Raw genomic sequence first — 16,001 nt, 5'->3', positions numbered from 1 at the left:
CTTCATGTTCTTTTTCCCAGCACCATTTAGCATCCTTCAACAATAAATGTCTCATATGTTTAGTTTTTTCTGATAGATTAGCTATAAATTTGCCCAAGTCACCATCCCTAGAAATCTCTGTAAATCTTTCTTGCTAGCAGGGGATTCCATTTTTTCAATAGCCTATACTTTAGCTGGATCAGGTCTGACACCTTTGCATGAGATGATTTCTCCCAAGTAGAGAATTTCAGATTGATTAAATTTACATTTTGTTTTATTTCATTTCAATCCATTTTCCTGAGCAATCTGTAGCACCTTCTCAAGTCTGTTGTTATGTTCACTTTCTGTAGTACCCCAAATTAGTATGTCATCTATGTAAACTTTTACGCCTTCCACCCCATTAAATAATTGCTCTATGGTTCGATTAAATATTTCAGGGGTTGAACATAGTCCAAAAGGCAGACGTTTAAAACTGTACCTTCCAAATGGTGTATTAAAACTGCATATGCGTCTGCTTTCTTTTGCTAAAGGCACCTGCCAAAATCCATTTGAGGCATCAAGGATTGAAAACACCTGGGCACCTGCCATCTCTCCTAGTTTCAGTTCTTGTTGGTATCTGGTAATGCTCTCTTTTAATGTTTGCATTTAACTCTTTTGGATCTAAACACAGCCTTAATGAACCATCCTTTTTTGACACAATAACTAAAGAGTGAACCCATTCTGTTGGCTCATGCACACGTTCTATGACATTTAATTTAAGGAGGCGGTATAGCTCCTTTTTAAGCTTATCTCTTAAAGCTACAGATACTTTGCGTGCTGCATGAATTACTGTTGCTGCTCCAGGTTTTAAAGCTATTTTATATTCCATAGGAAGCTTACCAAGCCCAACAAATACTTCCTTGTAGTCCTCTAGCATGGTAGTAGTGCTCTTATGTTTAATTTCTGTAACTGCGAACAGTTTGTTGACCAGCCCTAGCTGTCGTATAGACTGTAAATCAAGTATAGGAACTCTTTCTCCAGGAACTACAACAAATTTGTGTCTTGTTTTTGTGGTATTATGATGTAGGAATAAAGTGCATTGTCCCACAGTAGGGATTTCAAGTCCATTATATGCTCTCAGTATTTTATTTTGTCTCTGCAGTTTTGGTCTAGGCTTTAGTCTTGCCCATAGTTTCTCAGGAATCACATTAGTATCTGCTCCAGTATCCACTTTAAATGGTATCACTGTACCATGAACTCCCACTTTTACAATCCATTCTTTATCAGGCATTGACACCTGCTGCACCATATCTACAAAAAGATCCTCCTCACCAGAGGTATTTGTCTCCACTGCATGTCGATGTGTACCTTTCTTACACTGTGAGGCAAAATGATTATATTTCTTGCAAAGTTTACATTTCTGCCCATATGCTGGACATTTACGGAAATCATGGACTTTGCCGCATTTCCAGCATGATCTCTCTCTATTGCCTCTATATTTGCTACATGATTTACTCTGTTTCCTATCTAATAGAGGTGTAACTCGCCTTCCTTTTGTCTCTGCTGACTGGCATTTCCTTACTTCATTCACCACTTCCTGAGTGCTGTCTTTATGCAATATATTTAGCGGTTTTCTGGTCTGTTCAGCCGACTGACATATTGTGATAGCTTTTTGAAGTGTCAGGTCACAATCCCTGAGAAGCCTCTCACGTGTTTTGTTGTTGTTGCAAGTCTGTCTCTAATCAGTGATTCTTGCAAAGCACCAAAATTACAAGACCTGCTTTTTAATCTGAGGTCAGTGACAAACTCTTCTACTGTCTCATGTGGTTGCTGTACCCTTGAGTTAAACACAAAACGTTCATACGTTTCATTTTTCTTGGGAGTGCAGTATGTTGTAAATTTCTCCATAACAAGCTCATAATTATCACCATCAGTTTCTGATAATTGAAAACTGTTATAAATGTCTCGAGCCTCTGGCCCAGCAACAGTTAAAAGCAAAGCTACTTTCTGATAATCTGGGAGTGAAGAGGTGTTTGTGGCTTTCATGTACCGTGTAACCCTTTGTTTAAATGTTCCCCACACTTCTTCCAAATTCCCCACAAACCTGAGCTCGGGTGGTGGTTTGAGGCTGGCAACACTGTGAAAATGTCTTTGCTCTTGTGCTGGATGATGTTGTCTTGTAACTGCTCCATGCTGTGTATGTATCCATTTTTATTTCTTGTCTTATTGCTGTAGTTCAATTCCTGGAGAAACATCCACTTCTGGTACCATGTGCTGTCTGCTTATTTATATAACTGATGAAGACAGAGACAGACTGCTTTTCTACAATAACTTTATTACTTGACTGACTGCAATACAACTCCACACTAGACTGAACTAGAACTCTTCCTGTTTCCTGTGTGCCCCTGCCCCTTGAACTCACTTCCTGTAGCAATGATATAATGAAAGTTCATTGCAAACTATACTCAACATATCTTCCCCTTTTTAGAAACAAAACACAAACAAATAATAAACAATCTAAATATAACAGCAAACATGACAACAACAAACTAAAAATCAAACCTAACTGACAAGTTTACTTCTCAACATTCCTCAATGAGTCTTTGTGGCTTTCTGATTGCTCTGCCACTAGATGGTTAATGTCACACATGTAAATGAGTAGTTCGCTTGCACTGTGAACAAATTGGTTATTTGATTAGACCTTTATTGTAAGCTTAAGAAGTGGGAAAGAACTATTATATCTGTCAGTTTCTGGTGACTGCCCAGTTTCTAATTTGAGAACTGGTACTTAACACACGAAAAGGCTTTCTCTTGAGCTTTTCCATTGAAAAGCCATTTGTGGCTGCAGGCTTTTAATGCACAAATCAATTTTGCATTGTTATCACCTTAGAAACTCAAAGAGCAATTTAGATGAAAAACAAATGGTGAGCCTCTGACAAGAGGCATTTATGTGTAGCCACCAAATACCAGCCAGATTGCAGTAATGCTACTTCTTAGCCTTCCTAGGTATGCTTTTCAATAAAGGATAACAACAGAATAAAGTAAGTTTGAAGACAGAACTAAATTAAATTGTCTTTTAAAATTGCATACTCTAAATAAAACATAAACGTTTAAGTTTGGCTTTCATATCCCAATATTTGTATATCATGAACTGATAGTAGAGATTTTATGGAGCAAAAAATTGCATTAAAAGCATAGGTAGTTGTCATTATTATTATTATCGGTTATTTGTAGAGAACAAAACATTTATAGGGATCAAACAGGTAGAGGGCCCTGCTAAGAGTTGCACTGTTGTAGTCAACTCTTAAGAAGGTGATCTACAAACAGCTGGACTCTTAAGCTTACATGCTAAGGGGGTTCAAGGGGATAGCAATGGAGGAGAGGAACTGGTATAAAGAAAGGTTAGTGTAGGTTTTATGCATCAGTGAACAGTAGAGTCTTTAGGGAGCTCTTGAAGCTTTCAAAGCTAGGGGAGAGTCTTGTGGAGCGAGGCAGAGAGTTCTACAAGATGGGAGCCAGTCTGGAGAAGTCGTGTAAATGGGAGTGTGAGGAGGTAACAAGAGAGGAGGAGAGTAGGAGGTCATGAGCAGAGTGAAGGGGATGAGAGGAAGAGTATCTGGAGACAAGGTCTGAGATATAGAGGGGAGCAGTGTAGTTGAGGGCTTTGTATGTCAGATTGAGAATTTTGTGTTTAATCCTAGAGGTAAGAGGAAGCCAGTGAAGGGATTGGCAGAGAGGTGCAGCAGATGAGGAGCGATGTGTAAGGAAGATGAGCCTGGCAGAGGCATTCATTATGGATTGTAAAGGAGCTAGGCGGCAGCTGGGGAGACCAGAGAGGACAGAGTTGCAGTAATCGAGGCGGGAAAGGATGAGAGAGTGGATTAAAATCTTAGTTGTGTCTTCTGTAAGGAAATATCTAATTTTAGAGATTTTTTTAAGGTGGAAGCGGAGGCATTTAACCAAGACCTGAATGTGAGGAGTGAAAGAAAGATCTGAGTCAAATGTGACCCCAAGACATCGGCATGCGGGGTAGGGGTAATGGAGTTCTCGACAGTTATAGAGATTGGGGGTGTAGATTTTGAAAGAAGGGGGGAAAATAAGGAGCTCAGTTTTGGAGAGATTTAGCTTGAGGTAGTGAGAGGACATCCAGGAAGAGATGTGAAAAAGACAGTTAGTGACATGGGTTAGCAAGGAAGGAGATAGGTCTGGTGCAGAGAAGTAGATTTGGGTGTCTTCGGCATACAAATGATATTGGAACCCGTGGGACTTTATTAGGGAACCTAATGATGACGTGTAGATTGAGAAGAGAAGGGGACCAAGGACAGAGCCTTGCGGTACCCCAACAGAAAGTGGAGACGGGGCAAAGGAGGCCCCAGAGAAGACTAAACTAAAAGTACGGTTTCACAGGAAGGAAGAGAACCATAAGAGGGCTGTGTCACAAATACCAAATGATTGGAGGGTTTGGAGCAAAAGTAGAGAGAAGTGGTCTTTGGATTTTGCTGTAAGTAGGTCATTGGTAACCTTAACGATTGTTGTCTCTGTGGAGTGATGGGGATGAAATCCAGATAGCAGTGGGTCAATGAGGGAGTTTAATGTAAGGAAATGGGATAGGCGTGCATATACTAGCTTTTTTAGAAGCTTTGAGGCAAGAGGGCAGTAGTTGAATGGGGAGGTTGGATCAAGAGAAGGTTTTTTGAGGATAGGTGTGACCAGTGCATGTTTCAGAGATTAGAGAAATATACCGGTGCTGAGGGAGAGGTTGAAAATGTGTGTGAGTATAGGGGTAAGGGTAGAAGAGAGGGAGGGGAGTAGCTGTGAGGGGATAGGGTCAAGGGGACAGGTAGTGAGTTGAGAGTGCAGTATAAGTTAAAAAAAACTTCTTCCTCAGTAACAAGGGAGGAAGAGCTAAGTTTATGGCTATGTGGGTTGTGTTTGATTGCGAGTGTTTGAAGAGGTGAGAGAATGGAAGTATGTTGAGAGCTGATTTAGTTTCTGATGGAGTTGATTTTGTTATTGAAGTGGCTGGTGAAGTCTTGAGCTGAAATAGAAGTTGTATTAGGAGGTGGGGATAGGCAGAAAAGAGTATTGAAAGTGGAACAGACGTTTTGGGTTTAAAGAAAGAGTAGAGATAAATAAGTAATATTGCTTATAGAGATTAAGGGCAGAATAGTAGGAGTTCAAGATGAATTTGTAATGAAAAAAATCAGCTGAACTCCGAGATTTTCTCCAGTGCCGCTCAGCAGTACGAGAACATCTGCATAGGTAACGTGTTAGAGGAGTATGTCAGGGCTGAGGATAAGTGTGTGATTTCCGAGCTGTGGTAAGAGGGGCCAGATTGTCAAGGACAGATGTAAGGGTGGAATTATAGTGGCAGATAGATTGGTCAGGGCAGGAAAAGGAGGAAATGGATGAGAGGAGAAGTTCGAGGGAATTAGCAAACTTGCTGATCTAATGACATAATGCTTCTGTGAAGTTTGGTGTGAGGAGTAGAAGGAGGGAGAGTTGTAGGGAGGGATGATATGTTGCAAGTGTGGAGATGGTGGTCAGAAAGTTCAAAAAGTTTGAAATAGTGCATTGATAGCTAAAGATCAGGTCAAGAGAGTGACCGTCTTTGTGAGTGGGAGAGTCAGTCCATTGTGACATACTAAAAGAGGAAGCGAGTTGCAGAAGTTGTTTTGCAGAGGAGGCAGTGGGATTGTCAAGATGGATGTTGAAGTCGCCAAGAATGATGGTAAGGGTGTCTGAGGAAAGGAAATGAGGTAGCCAGGCAGCCAAGTGATCTAGAAATTGAGTTGAGGAGCCAGGGGGTCAGTATATGACTGCAACCTGTATAGAGAGGGAGAGAATAAGCTAATCATGTGGGTTTCGAATGAGGAAAATGTGAAGGAAGAGATGGGATATAATTGTTGAAAGGTGAAACGAGAGGAAAGTAAAATACCTTATATTAAATAAAAATAGTTGTCATCAATAATGATATAAAGCAAGAAGAACAGACAGTGGTTAAAGGCTTTGAGGTGGTAGAAGTTAATAGTTAGCTAAGTATCAAAACAATAAATCTACAAAATAAGATCATATTGTGGTTGTTGCTAAGAAAAACTCTTTACATGTTTTCAAACTAATTTAAAGAGAATGTCAGTTTAGTCTACTTAGACACCTTTACAGCATGTTTTATCTGCTAGGATGATAGCTTGAAAAGGGATTATTTCAGTTATGCTTGGGAGTAAATATTAACATTACATCTTCCAGGGTTCAATTGACACCATATAATCTTTTGCATTAATATATAATCTTAATGGTAGAACAACTTAGGTACATAAATAGCTTTGTGGAGGAGGTAGCAGAGTTGGAAGTGTAGTAGATCTAGAAGCAATTGCTAATTTTATTGAATTAGTAGAAACCGTACATGGAATAATCATTATAAAGAAAATTCCAAATACATGGACATGTAATTTTAGTTTATCTATAGTGGCCTCTAGATATCTTTTTAGGAGAAATCAAATCAGTCATTGTTTATATGCAATTTCCATCGATATTCAGACCCCATTGTTTAATTGTCTAGATACACAGATTTGTATTTTATTATGATATTTTATAGGTAAATGGCGACCCAGAAGATCCATTATTTTTGGCAGCTGGGGTGCAGAAGAGTTTGGTCTAATTGGCTCAACAGAATTTGCAGAGGTAAAATTGGAAAATAAATGTGACAATTTACTATAAGAGTCAGATGGCAAAATACTTCAAATTCAGTGACATGTTAATATTTATAATTAAATATTTTGTTTCAAATATGTATAAGTGATGTAAATCATTTGTTTACAATACTGTTTCTTCAATTTAGGAATACTACAGCAAATTGAGGGACAGAACCACAGCCTACATCAATGTTGATATCTCCGTTTTTGGTGAGGCCTGAATTAATGCTGCTTTACAACATAGGCATTATAATACATACAATTAGATTTCACTATCAGTTGGCTGACTTAGCAGTGTACATACTGAACACTAGAGAGGTATTTTTGGAAATGTGGCAATATTGTATTTTTAATGAGGAAGACGGGACATGATGTGGCTGTAAGCTGACTGGAAATTTAGTTTTGTACAAGTGGGACATCTGGTTTGTGTTAGGGGACCAAACCTTGCTCTTCCCTGTGGCATTTACTTTATTATTGATGCCAATTTAGAAATCATAATGTATCTGTAAAACATTTTCTTTAATGGTTTATACGTTTAGAGTTTCTAACAGTTTACTCACATACTTATATTTTTGAGCAGATTGCCTATTTTCCTAATTATGAGTGGATTGCTATCGTGAGGAGCGTAAACACAATTACAAGATCACAGTGTTCTTTACGCTCAAATCCATACTACTAGTGGCGTGCTGTATAAATTACAGCAAATTTGCTGTAATTTATGCTCCCCATATTTTCTATGGCTGGCGTTGAGCGGAAATGTCTGCATGTATTTCAAGTTGAAAGTAAATGTGATGGCTCGAACGCAATCGCATTTGCCGCTCAAACTTTTTACACTACCTGAAAGTGTTTGGCCGGAGGAAATAGTTGGGCTAAACTATTCTATTAACCCCTTAACCACCACACACCCCATCGCAAAGCTACCCACTAAACTATTAACCCCTAAACCACCACCCCCATCGCAATGTAACCCACTCCACTATTAACCCATAACCACTACATCCCCCATCAAAAAGTAACCCACTACGCTATTAACCCCTAAACGACAGCCCCCCCATCGCAAAGTAACCCACTACACTATTAACCCCTAAACCACCACACCCCATATCAAAGTAACCCACTACACTATTAAACGCTAAACCGCCACAACCCAATTGAAAAGTAACCTACTTACATCTAAACCCCCTAGCCTAACATTTCCTAAATTACACCAAACAGACTAACCTTACGTGTAAAAAACAAACAAACCTAACAGTACCTTTAAAAAAAAAAAATACCTTTAAAAAGAAAACAAAACCTAACCTTACTTTAAAAATAACACATCTAACATTACTGGGGGAAAAAATAACATTACAAAAAAACAAACAAACCTGCCATTACAAAAAACAACAAATAAATTACCAAAAAAAACCCTACCCAAAAATAAAAAACCTATACTGACACTGAATTACAAAAATAGCCCTTAAAAGTGCCTTTTGTAGGGCATCTACAAAACTCTACAATTAACCCCCTACACCCTCCCCCCCCAAGAAAAGGCTGGTTAATTTGCAATGGGGGTGTGGCAGTTTAGTGGTTAATAGTGTAGTGGGGACTTTGCGGTGGTTTTTGAGGCAGGTTAGGGGTTGTTAGAGTAGGAGGCTTATGGCGATTCGGATTAGCAAGCCAGTATGGTTTTTTCCACTTTTCTCTCTCCATTGAAGTCAATGGGATAGTGCGTTAATGTGGCTGCAATATTGTAATTTATTGTAATTTTTTTTTTTGCGTGCGTCGGGTTGGCACACTGGCAAAAAAGATTTACTTTCAACTTGTAATACGTGCAGTACACAACTTGCACAAAGAGCAGAAGTTGAGCAGAGTTAGCATGTGAGCAGGAGCAGCAATTACCGCTCTACTCTTTATCTAGCCCTATATTGGGCTACATCTGTGGGCGCTCGTTAATCTGTTAAGGGACCTCGTTGTTCATACAGATAACATTGCTCCTTTGAAATATCTTATCTTGGGATAGTATCTCCTCTATTTTAAAGCTGACGAGGTTGCTTCATTTGTATTGTTTTCTTTTTTGTATATGTTAGCAAACTGTTTTATATAGAGTCTATTTTTTTTATTAATTTGTTTAATAATGTTTTTAAGGAACTTTTGTGATGACAGTATCCTTGAAACTTGTTTTATACATCTAGAAGTAAACAGTTACAAGAATAGTTCCATTGATTTAGACCAGCTGGTGACTGACAATAAATTGAATTTTTAAGTTGTGATGTTGTGGTTAATTTTTTCAGCATGATAGTTTTACAATTTATTCAATCAAGGCCATTGTCAGATTTCAGCTTTAGAAGGATTTCGATACTTTGTGTGTCTACTATATTTTCAGATGTCTGGTATTTTAATGTTGTTGTTTTTTTTAATGTTGGTAAACTGGGCACTAAGAAAAGTGTAAAATCTGGTATTACAAGTGAAAAGTTTCAACAATTTACTAGAGAATCTAAACATGGCAGACATTTTTTAGGGTGCCCTTTATTTTCAATGGATAGCACCGGGTGGTCTATCATTGCTCATATTACAAGTGGTGAGTTATGCGGTGTGCTCTAGCACAAAATATGTAAATATCAAACTGAGCATAGGTGTAACAGTTGTGGTTCAATGTGGGACTACTGGTATTTTTACGAGTTACACTCAATCACAGCCACTATCAAGAGTTTATCAGACAGATTATCAAAATAAAGACAAAACAATACTGTAAAAATGTATTTGAATTTTGATGTCATGTACCCTTTATTTGTTAGTTGCCCATAAATTTATTTATTATTCATAATTTATTACATTTTCTGTTATCTTATCTTTAACATCTTTCAATCATTGACGGAACGACATTCCATTGATTTCATAAAAATATTAAATGTCTCTGTATTTGCCACCGCTGTATTGTAACATCTCATACTCGTTCTAGCTAGTGACACTCTGAGAGCCCAGGGAACTCCTCCTGCGCAGAGCGTCATTTTCGCAGCATCCAAGCAGGTAACATAAGAGGAAATCAGCACAAATATGTGAAAAGTTTAAAATATGTACATAATACAGCTTTTGGCATATAAATTAAAATAAAAACTAAACTCTGTTTGTCACAGGTTACAACCTAGACCAATATGATATATGCCAAATTATGATTGTGTGCACAAAATATTTTATTATGTTTGTTAGTATATGAATTAAGTGATATGAATATATACAGGGAGTGCAGAATTATTAGGCAAGTTGTATTTTTGAGGATTAATTTTATTATTGAACAACAATCATGTTCTCAATGAACCCAAAAAACTCATTAATATCAAAGCTGAATATTTTTGGAAGTAGTTTTTAGTTTTAGCTATTTTAGGGGGATATCTGTGTGTGCAGGTGACTATTACTGTGCATAATTATTAGGCAACTTAACAAAAAACAAATATATACCCATTTCAATTATTTATTTTTACCAGTGAAACCAATATAACATCTCAACATTCACAAATATACATTTCTGACATTCAAAAACAAAACAAAAACAAATCAGTGACCAATATAGCCACCTTTCTTTGCAAGGACACTCAAAAGCCTGCCATCCATGGATTCTGTCAGTGTTTTGATCTGTTCACCATCAACATTGCGTGCAGCAGCAACCACAGCCTCCCAGACACTGTTCAGAGAGGTGTACTGTTTTCCCTCCTTGTAAATCTCACATTTGATGATGGACCACAGGTTCTCAATGGGGTTCAGATCAGGTGAACAAGGAGGCCATGTCATTAGATTTTCTTCTTTTATACCCTTTCTTGCCAGCCACGCTGTGGAGTACTTGGACGCGTGTGATGGAGCATTGTCCTGCATGAAAATCATGTTTTTCTTGAAGGATGCAGACTTCTTCCTGTACCACTGCTTGAAGAAGGTGTCTTCCAGAAACTGGCAGTAGGACTGGGAGTTGAGCTTGACTCCATCCTCAATCCGAAAAGGCCCCACAAGCTCATCTTTGATGATACCAGCCCAAACCAGTACTCCACCTCCACCTTGCTGGCGTCTGAGTCGGACTGGAGCTCTCTGCCCTTTACCAATCCAGCCACGGGCCCATCCATCTGGCCCATCAAGACTCACTCTCATTTCATCAGTCCATAAAACCTTAGAAAAATCAGTCTTGATATATTTCTTGGCCCAGTCTTGACGTTTCAGCTTGTGTGTCTTGTTCAGTGGTGGTCGTCTTTCAGCCTTTCTTACCTTGGCCATGTCTCTGAGTATTGCACACCTTGTGCTTTTGGGCACTCCAGTGATGTTGCAGCTCTGAAATATGGCCAAACTGGTGGCAAGTGGCATCTTGGCAGCTGCACGCTTGACTTTTCTCAGTTCATGGGCAGTTATTTTGCGCCTTGGTTTTTCCACACGCTTCTTGCGACCCTGTTGACTATTTTGAATGAAACGCTTGATTGTTCGATGATCACGCTTCAGAAGCTTTGCAATTTTAAGAGTGCTGCATCCCTCTGCAAGATATCTCACTATTTTTGACTTTTCTGAGCCTGTCAAGTCCTTCTTTTGACCCATTTTGCCAAAGGAAAGGAAGTTGCCTAATAATTATGCACACCTGATATAGGGTGTTGATGTCATTAGACCACACCCCTTCTCATTACAGAGATGCACATCACCTAATATGCTTAATTGGTAGTAGGCTTTCGAGCCTATACAGCTTGCAGTAAGACAACATGCATAAAGAGGATGATGTGGTCAAAATACTCATTTGCCTAATAATTCTGCACTCCCTGTATATATATATATATATATATATATATATATATATATATATATATATATATATATATATACACACACAAACAAAAAGGTATCAGAGCACATCCATTTTCAAAAGCACAACATATTTTTTGAATTGCTGCAAAAAATTGCCTGCAAATACATCAAGAGACAACTATTCTTTTTAAATAATATTGGGAACTTAGTCACACAATATGGCCATATTTTGCTTAGCCAGTCACCACTTACAAGGTGCCCCAATTCGACTGGCCCTAACACTATAGTCTTTTTGCCACAGAGGGCTGAATCATTCCTGCTTTTACTCGTCATAATAGAATGAGACTCCCTGGCTTTTTATTCACAACTCTATTACACTGTTATGAGCACACCTGAACTTGGGTGGGGTGCTTAAACCAATGGGAGATGGTCAGTCTCCCTGGTTATGTTAAATACAAATACAAAATTTGTTTTTTTAGCACACCTTACAAAAAAGTTTAAATCCACATCTTGGAGTGCTGCCAATATGACCCAGTAATTACACAAACAAAAAGGTATCAGCTCACATCCATTTTCAAAAGCACAACATATTTTTTGAATTGCTGCAAAAAATTGCCTGCAAATACATCAAGAGACAACTATTCTTTTTAAATAATATTGGGAACTTAGTCACACAATATGTTTACTAAAAATTCACTTTAAAACACATTTTTACATACTAAATCTACTGCACACAAAAAATGGCCCATCTATGGTTATTTAGAAGTTTGTATGCGCCAAAATATTTCTAAAAGCAAAGCCAAACCTTTAATGACACAACACTATAATTCTACCGTCAATTTACATTTTACATTTTAGTGGATTTGAACGCAAGGGACACTATAGTCAACATTAAACTTTCTTTATTGAGATAGATCACACAGTTTTAAGAAACTTTCCAATTTACTTATATTATCAAATTTTGTACACTCTTTTTATACACACATTTTCTGAGGCACCAGCTCCTACTGAGCATGTGCACATGTTCACAGGGTATACGTATACTAGTCTGTGATTGGCTGATGGCTGTCACATGACACAGAAGGCAGGTCATGGGTGGAACTACATGGGACGCAGGGTCACAACTGTGACTGGACCCCCAAGGGTAGGGGACCAGCTTAAATTTCTTTTTCTTCAATATAAACGTTGACCTGCCACTGCCTGCACTGATATCATGTGAGTGTGATGTGATGCTTCACTAGTGTCTCTGTCTCTGACTACAGGGTTTAGTGTTTCTGTTTTACCCATTGGTGTTTATGTATGTGTGTATGTAACTGTGTGTGTATATATGCATGTGTGTGTGTATGTATGTATGTGACTGTGTGTGCATTTATGTATGTATGTGTGTGTGACTGTGTGTGTGTATTTATGCATGTGTTTGTATGTATGTGACTGTGTGTGTATTTATGCATGTGTGTGTGTGTGTGTTAGAACAAATGTTATTGTAGAAATTTGATTTACATAATAGAATGTTGATAAGAACAAATATTCTTAAAAATTCAATTTTTGAATGTTATTTACAGTTTTCGAATGTCACATTCAAATTTGAATGTCACTTTCGAATTTGAATATTACATTTATAAAACACAATTGTAGACTAGAAACACTATTTAGAATTCGAATGTCACATTCGAATCGAATATCACATTCGAATCGAATATCACATTCGAATTTGAATATTACATTTATAAAACACAGTATTAGACTAGAAATACTATATCGAATTTGAATGTCACATTCGAATCGAATATCACATTCAAATCGAATATCACATTTATTAAACACAGTTGTAAACTAGAAATACTATTTAAAATTTGAATGTCACATTCAAATTCGAATATTACATTTACAAAACACAGTATTAGACTAGAAATACTATTTTGAATTCGAATGTCACATTCGAATTCGAATGTCACATTCGAATCCGAATATTACATTTAAAACACAGTATTAGACTAGAAATACTATTTAAAATTCGAATGTGACATTCGAATGTAGCATTTGAATTAGATTATTACATTTATTAAACACAGTTGCAGACTAGAAATACTATTTCGAATTTGAATGTCACATTCAAATTTGAATATCACATTTTGAAATTGAATGAATACATAGCTAAACATTCTATTATTCTAACGAATATTCAAAAATAGAATGTTAGAATTTTATATAAACATTTGAAATTCGATTAGAACAAACGAATGTATAAAAATTTGTTTTAAATTTCGAATTTTTAGAAACATTCGCCCATCCCTAGTGTGTATGTATGTATGTATGTATGTATGTATGTATGTGACTGTGTGTGTGTATGTATGCATGTGTGTGTGTGTGTGTGTATGTATGTATGTATGTGACTGTGTGTGTAATTATGCATGTGTGTGTGTGTATGTATGTATGTATATGACTGTGTGTGTATTTATGCATGTGTGTGTGTGTGTATGTGTGTATGTATCTGACTGTGTGTGTATTTATGCATGTATGTGTGTGTGTGTATGTTTGTGGAGCCAGCAAATTACAGACCTTGTTACTACAACATGGGGGTGGGGTGGGAGGTAAACAGTGTCACTATATAATACCACTATATACAGTACGGGGGGGCTGGACTATGTCACAGACTACTGTGGTCACTCTATAAAGTACTGGTGCGGGTAGGGTCAGGCCAGCCATCTCACCGGCAGATTACAGACTGTATCACTAACTCACTATATACAGTACTGGTGGGTTAAACAGTCTCACTATATACAGTAATAGGGGGTCAGACCATCTCACAGATTGTGGGCACTGGGTACCTCCTTTTGCAGACATGTAATCTGATTCACATTTTTTTTTCTGTGTTAAATGTTAAAAAAAAAAAAAATCACCTTTTTTAGGGTGGGTAGGGGCCCTTTTTAGATTCTTGCACTTCTAGTTACGCCTCTGAGGCCGGTGTTCTATCATATTCTGCTCCTTTGTCAGAATCTGCTCCCTCTGACTGCGCATGCTCTATATGACAGTGACGTGCAGTGAGGTCAGAGGCTGGTGAGGCACTAGATATGATACGCCGGAGAAACACATAAACCGCAGGCCGCAAGTACCCCCCAACAGGGCAGGTTTAAATTATAGCTGAACAGTGCATAGATGAAATAATCAGCTGATGGGTGAGAGCAGGTTAGTAACCATGGTGTTACTGATCAGCTGATTATTTTACCTGTGCACTGGTTCCGCTATAATGAGAGCAGAGAATGTTTTCAAACTAGTACATCATAAATGTACATTTTAGGGTAACTATGGTTAAAGGGACATGGAACTCATATTTTTTATTTCATGATTCAGATAGAGTATACAGGGAGTGCAGAATTATTAGGCAAATGAGTATTTTGACCACATCATCCTCTTTATGCATGTTGTCTTACTCCAAGCTGTATAGGCTCGAAAGCCTACTACCAATTAAGCATATTAGGTGATGTGCATCTCTGTAATGAGAAGGGGTGTGGTCTAATGACATCAACACCCTATATCAGGTGTGCATAATTATTAGGCAACTTCCTTTCCTTTGGCAAAATGGGTCAAAAAAGGACTTGACAGGCTCAGAAAAGTCAAAAATAGTGAGATATCTTGCAGAGGGATGCAGCACTCTTAAAATTGCAAAGCTTCTGAAGCGTGATCATCGAACAATCAAGCGTTTCATTCAAAATAGTCAACAGGGTCGCAAGAAGCGTGTGGAAAAACCAAGGCGCAAAATAACTGCCCATGAACTGAGAAAAGTCAAGCGTGCAGCTGCCAAGATGCCACTTGCCACCAGTTTGGCCATATTTCAGAGCTGCAACATCACTGGAGTGCCCAAAAGCACAAGGTGTGCAATACTCAGAGACATGGCCAAGGTAAGAAAGGCTGAAAGACGACCACAACTGAACAAGACACACAAGCTGAAACGTCAAGACTGGGCCAAGAAATATCTCAAGACTGATTTTTCTAAGGTTTTATGGACTGATGAAATGAGAGTGAGTCTTGATGGGCCAGATGGATGGGCCCGTTGCTGGATTGGTAAAGGGCAGAGAGCTCCAGTCCGATTCAGACGCCAGCAAGGTGGAGGTGGAGTACTGTTTTGGGCTGGTATCATCAAAGATGAGCTTGTGGGGCCTTTTCGGGTTGAGGATGGAGTCAAGCTCAACTCCCAGTCCTACTGCCAGTTTCTGGAAGACACCTTCTTCAAGCAGTGGTACAGGAAGAAGTCCGCATCCTTCAAGAAAAACATGATTTTCATGCAGGACAATGCTCCATCACACGCGTCCAAGTACTCCACAGCGTGGCTGGCAAGAAAGGGTATAAAAGAAGAAAATCTAATGACATGGCCTCCTTGTTCACCTGATCTGAACCCCATTGAGAACTTGTGGTCCATCATCAAATGTAAGATTTACAAGGAGGGAAAACACTACACCTCTCTGAACAGTGTCTGGGAGGCTGTGGTTGCTGCTGCACGCAATGTTGATGGTGAACAGATCAAAACACTGACAGAATCCATGGATGGCAGGCTTTTGAGTGTCCTTGCAAAGAAAGGTGGCTATATTGGTCACTGATTTG

At 38.4% G+C, this 16,001-nt stretch overlaps 1 protein-coding gene across 1 annotated transcript in view; it reads left to right on the top strand.

The window, feature by feature from the left end:
• Window positions 1–16,001, top strand: part of LOC128655268 (aminopeptidase NAALADL1-like) — a 154,533-nt gene that overhangs the window by 65,710 nt on the left and 72,822 nt on the right. The window contains exons 10-12 of the mRNA XM_053708928.1: window positions 6,554–6,639; window positions 6,797–6,860; window positions 9,592–9,659. Of these exons, the coding sequence (XP_053564903.1) occupies window positions 6,554–6,639; window positions 6,797–6,860; window positions 9,592–9,659 (218 nt within the window). The remainder of the gene's footprint in view (window positions 1–6,553; window positions 6,640–6,796; window positions 6,861–9,591; window positions 9,660–16,001) is intronic.

The sequence above is a fragment of the Bombina bombina genome, chromosome 4, assembly GCF_027579735.1.
Source record: "Bombina bombina isolate aBomBom1 chromosome 4, aBomBom1.pri, whole genome shotgun sequence".
NCBI classification, from domain to species: Eukaryota; Metazoa; Chordata; class Amphibia; order Anura; family Bombinatoridae; genus Bombina; species Bombina bombina.
This window is presented reverse-complemented; position numbering and strand designations above follow the sequence as displayed.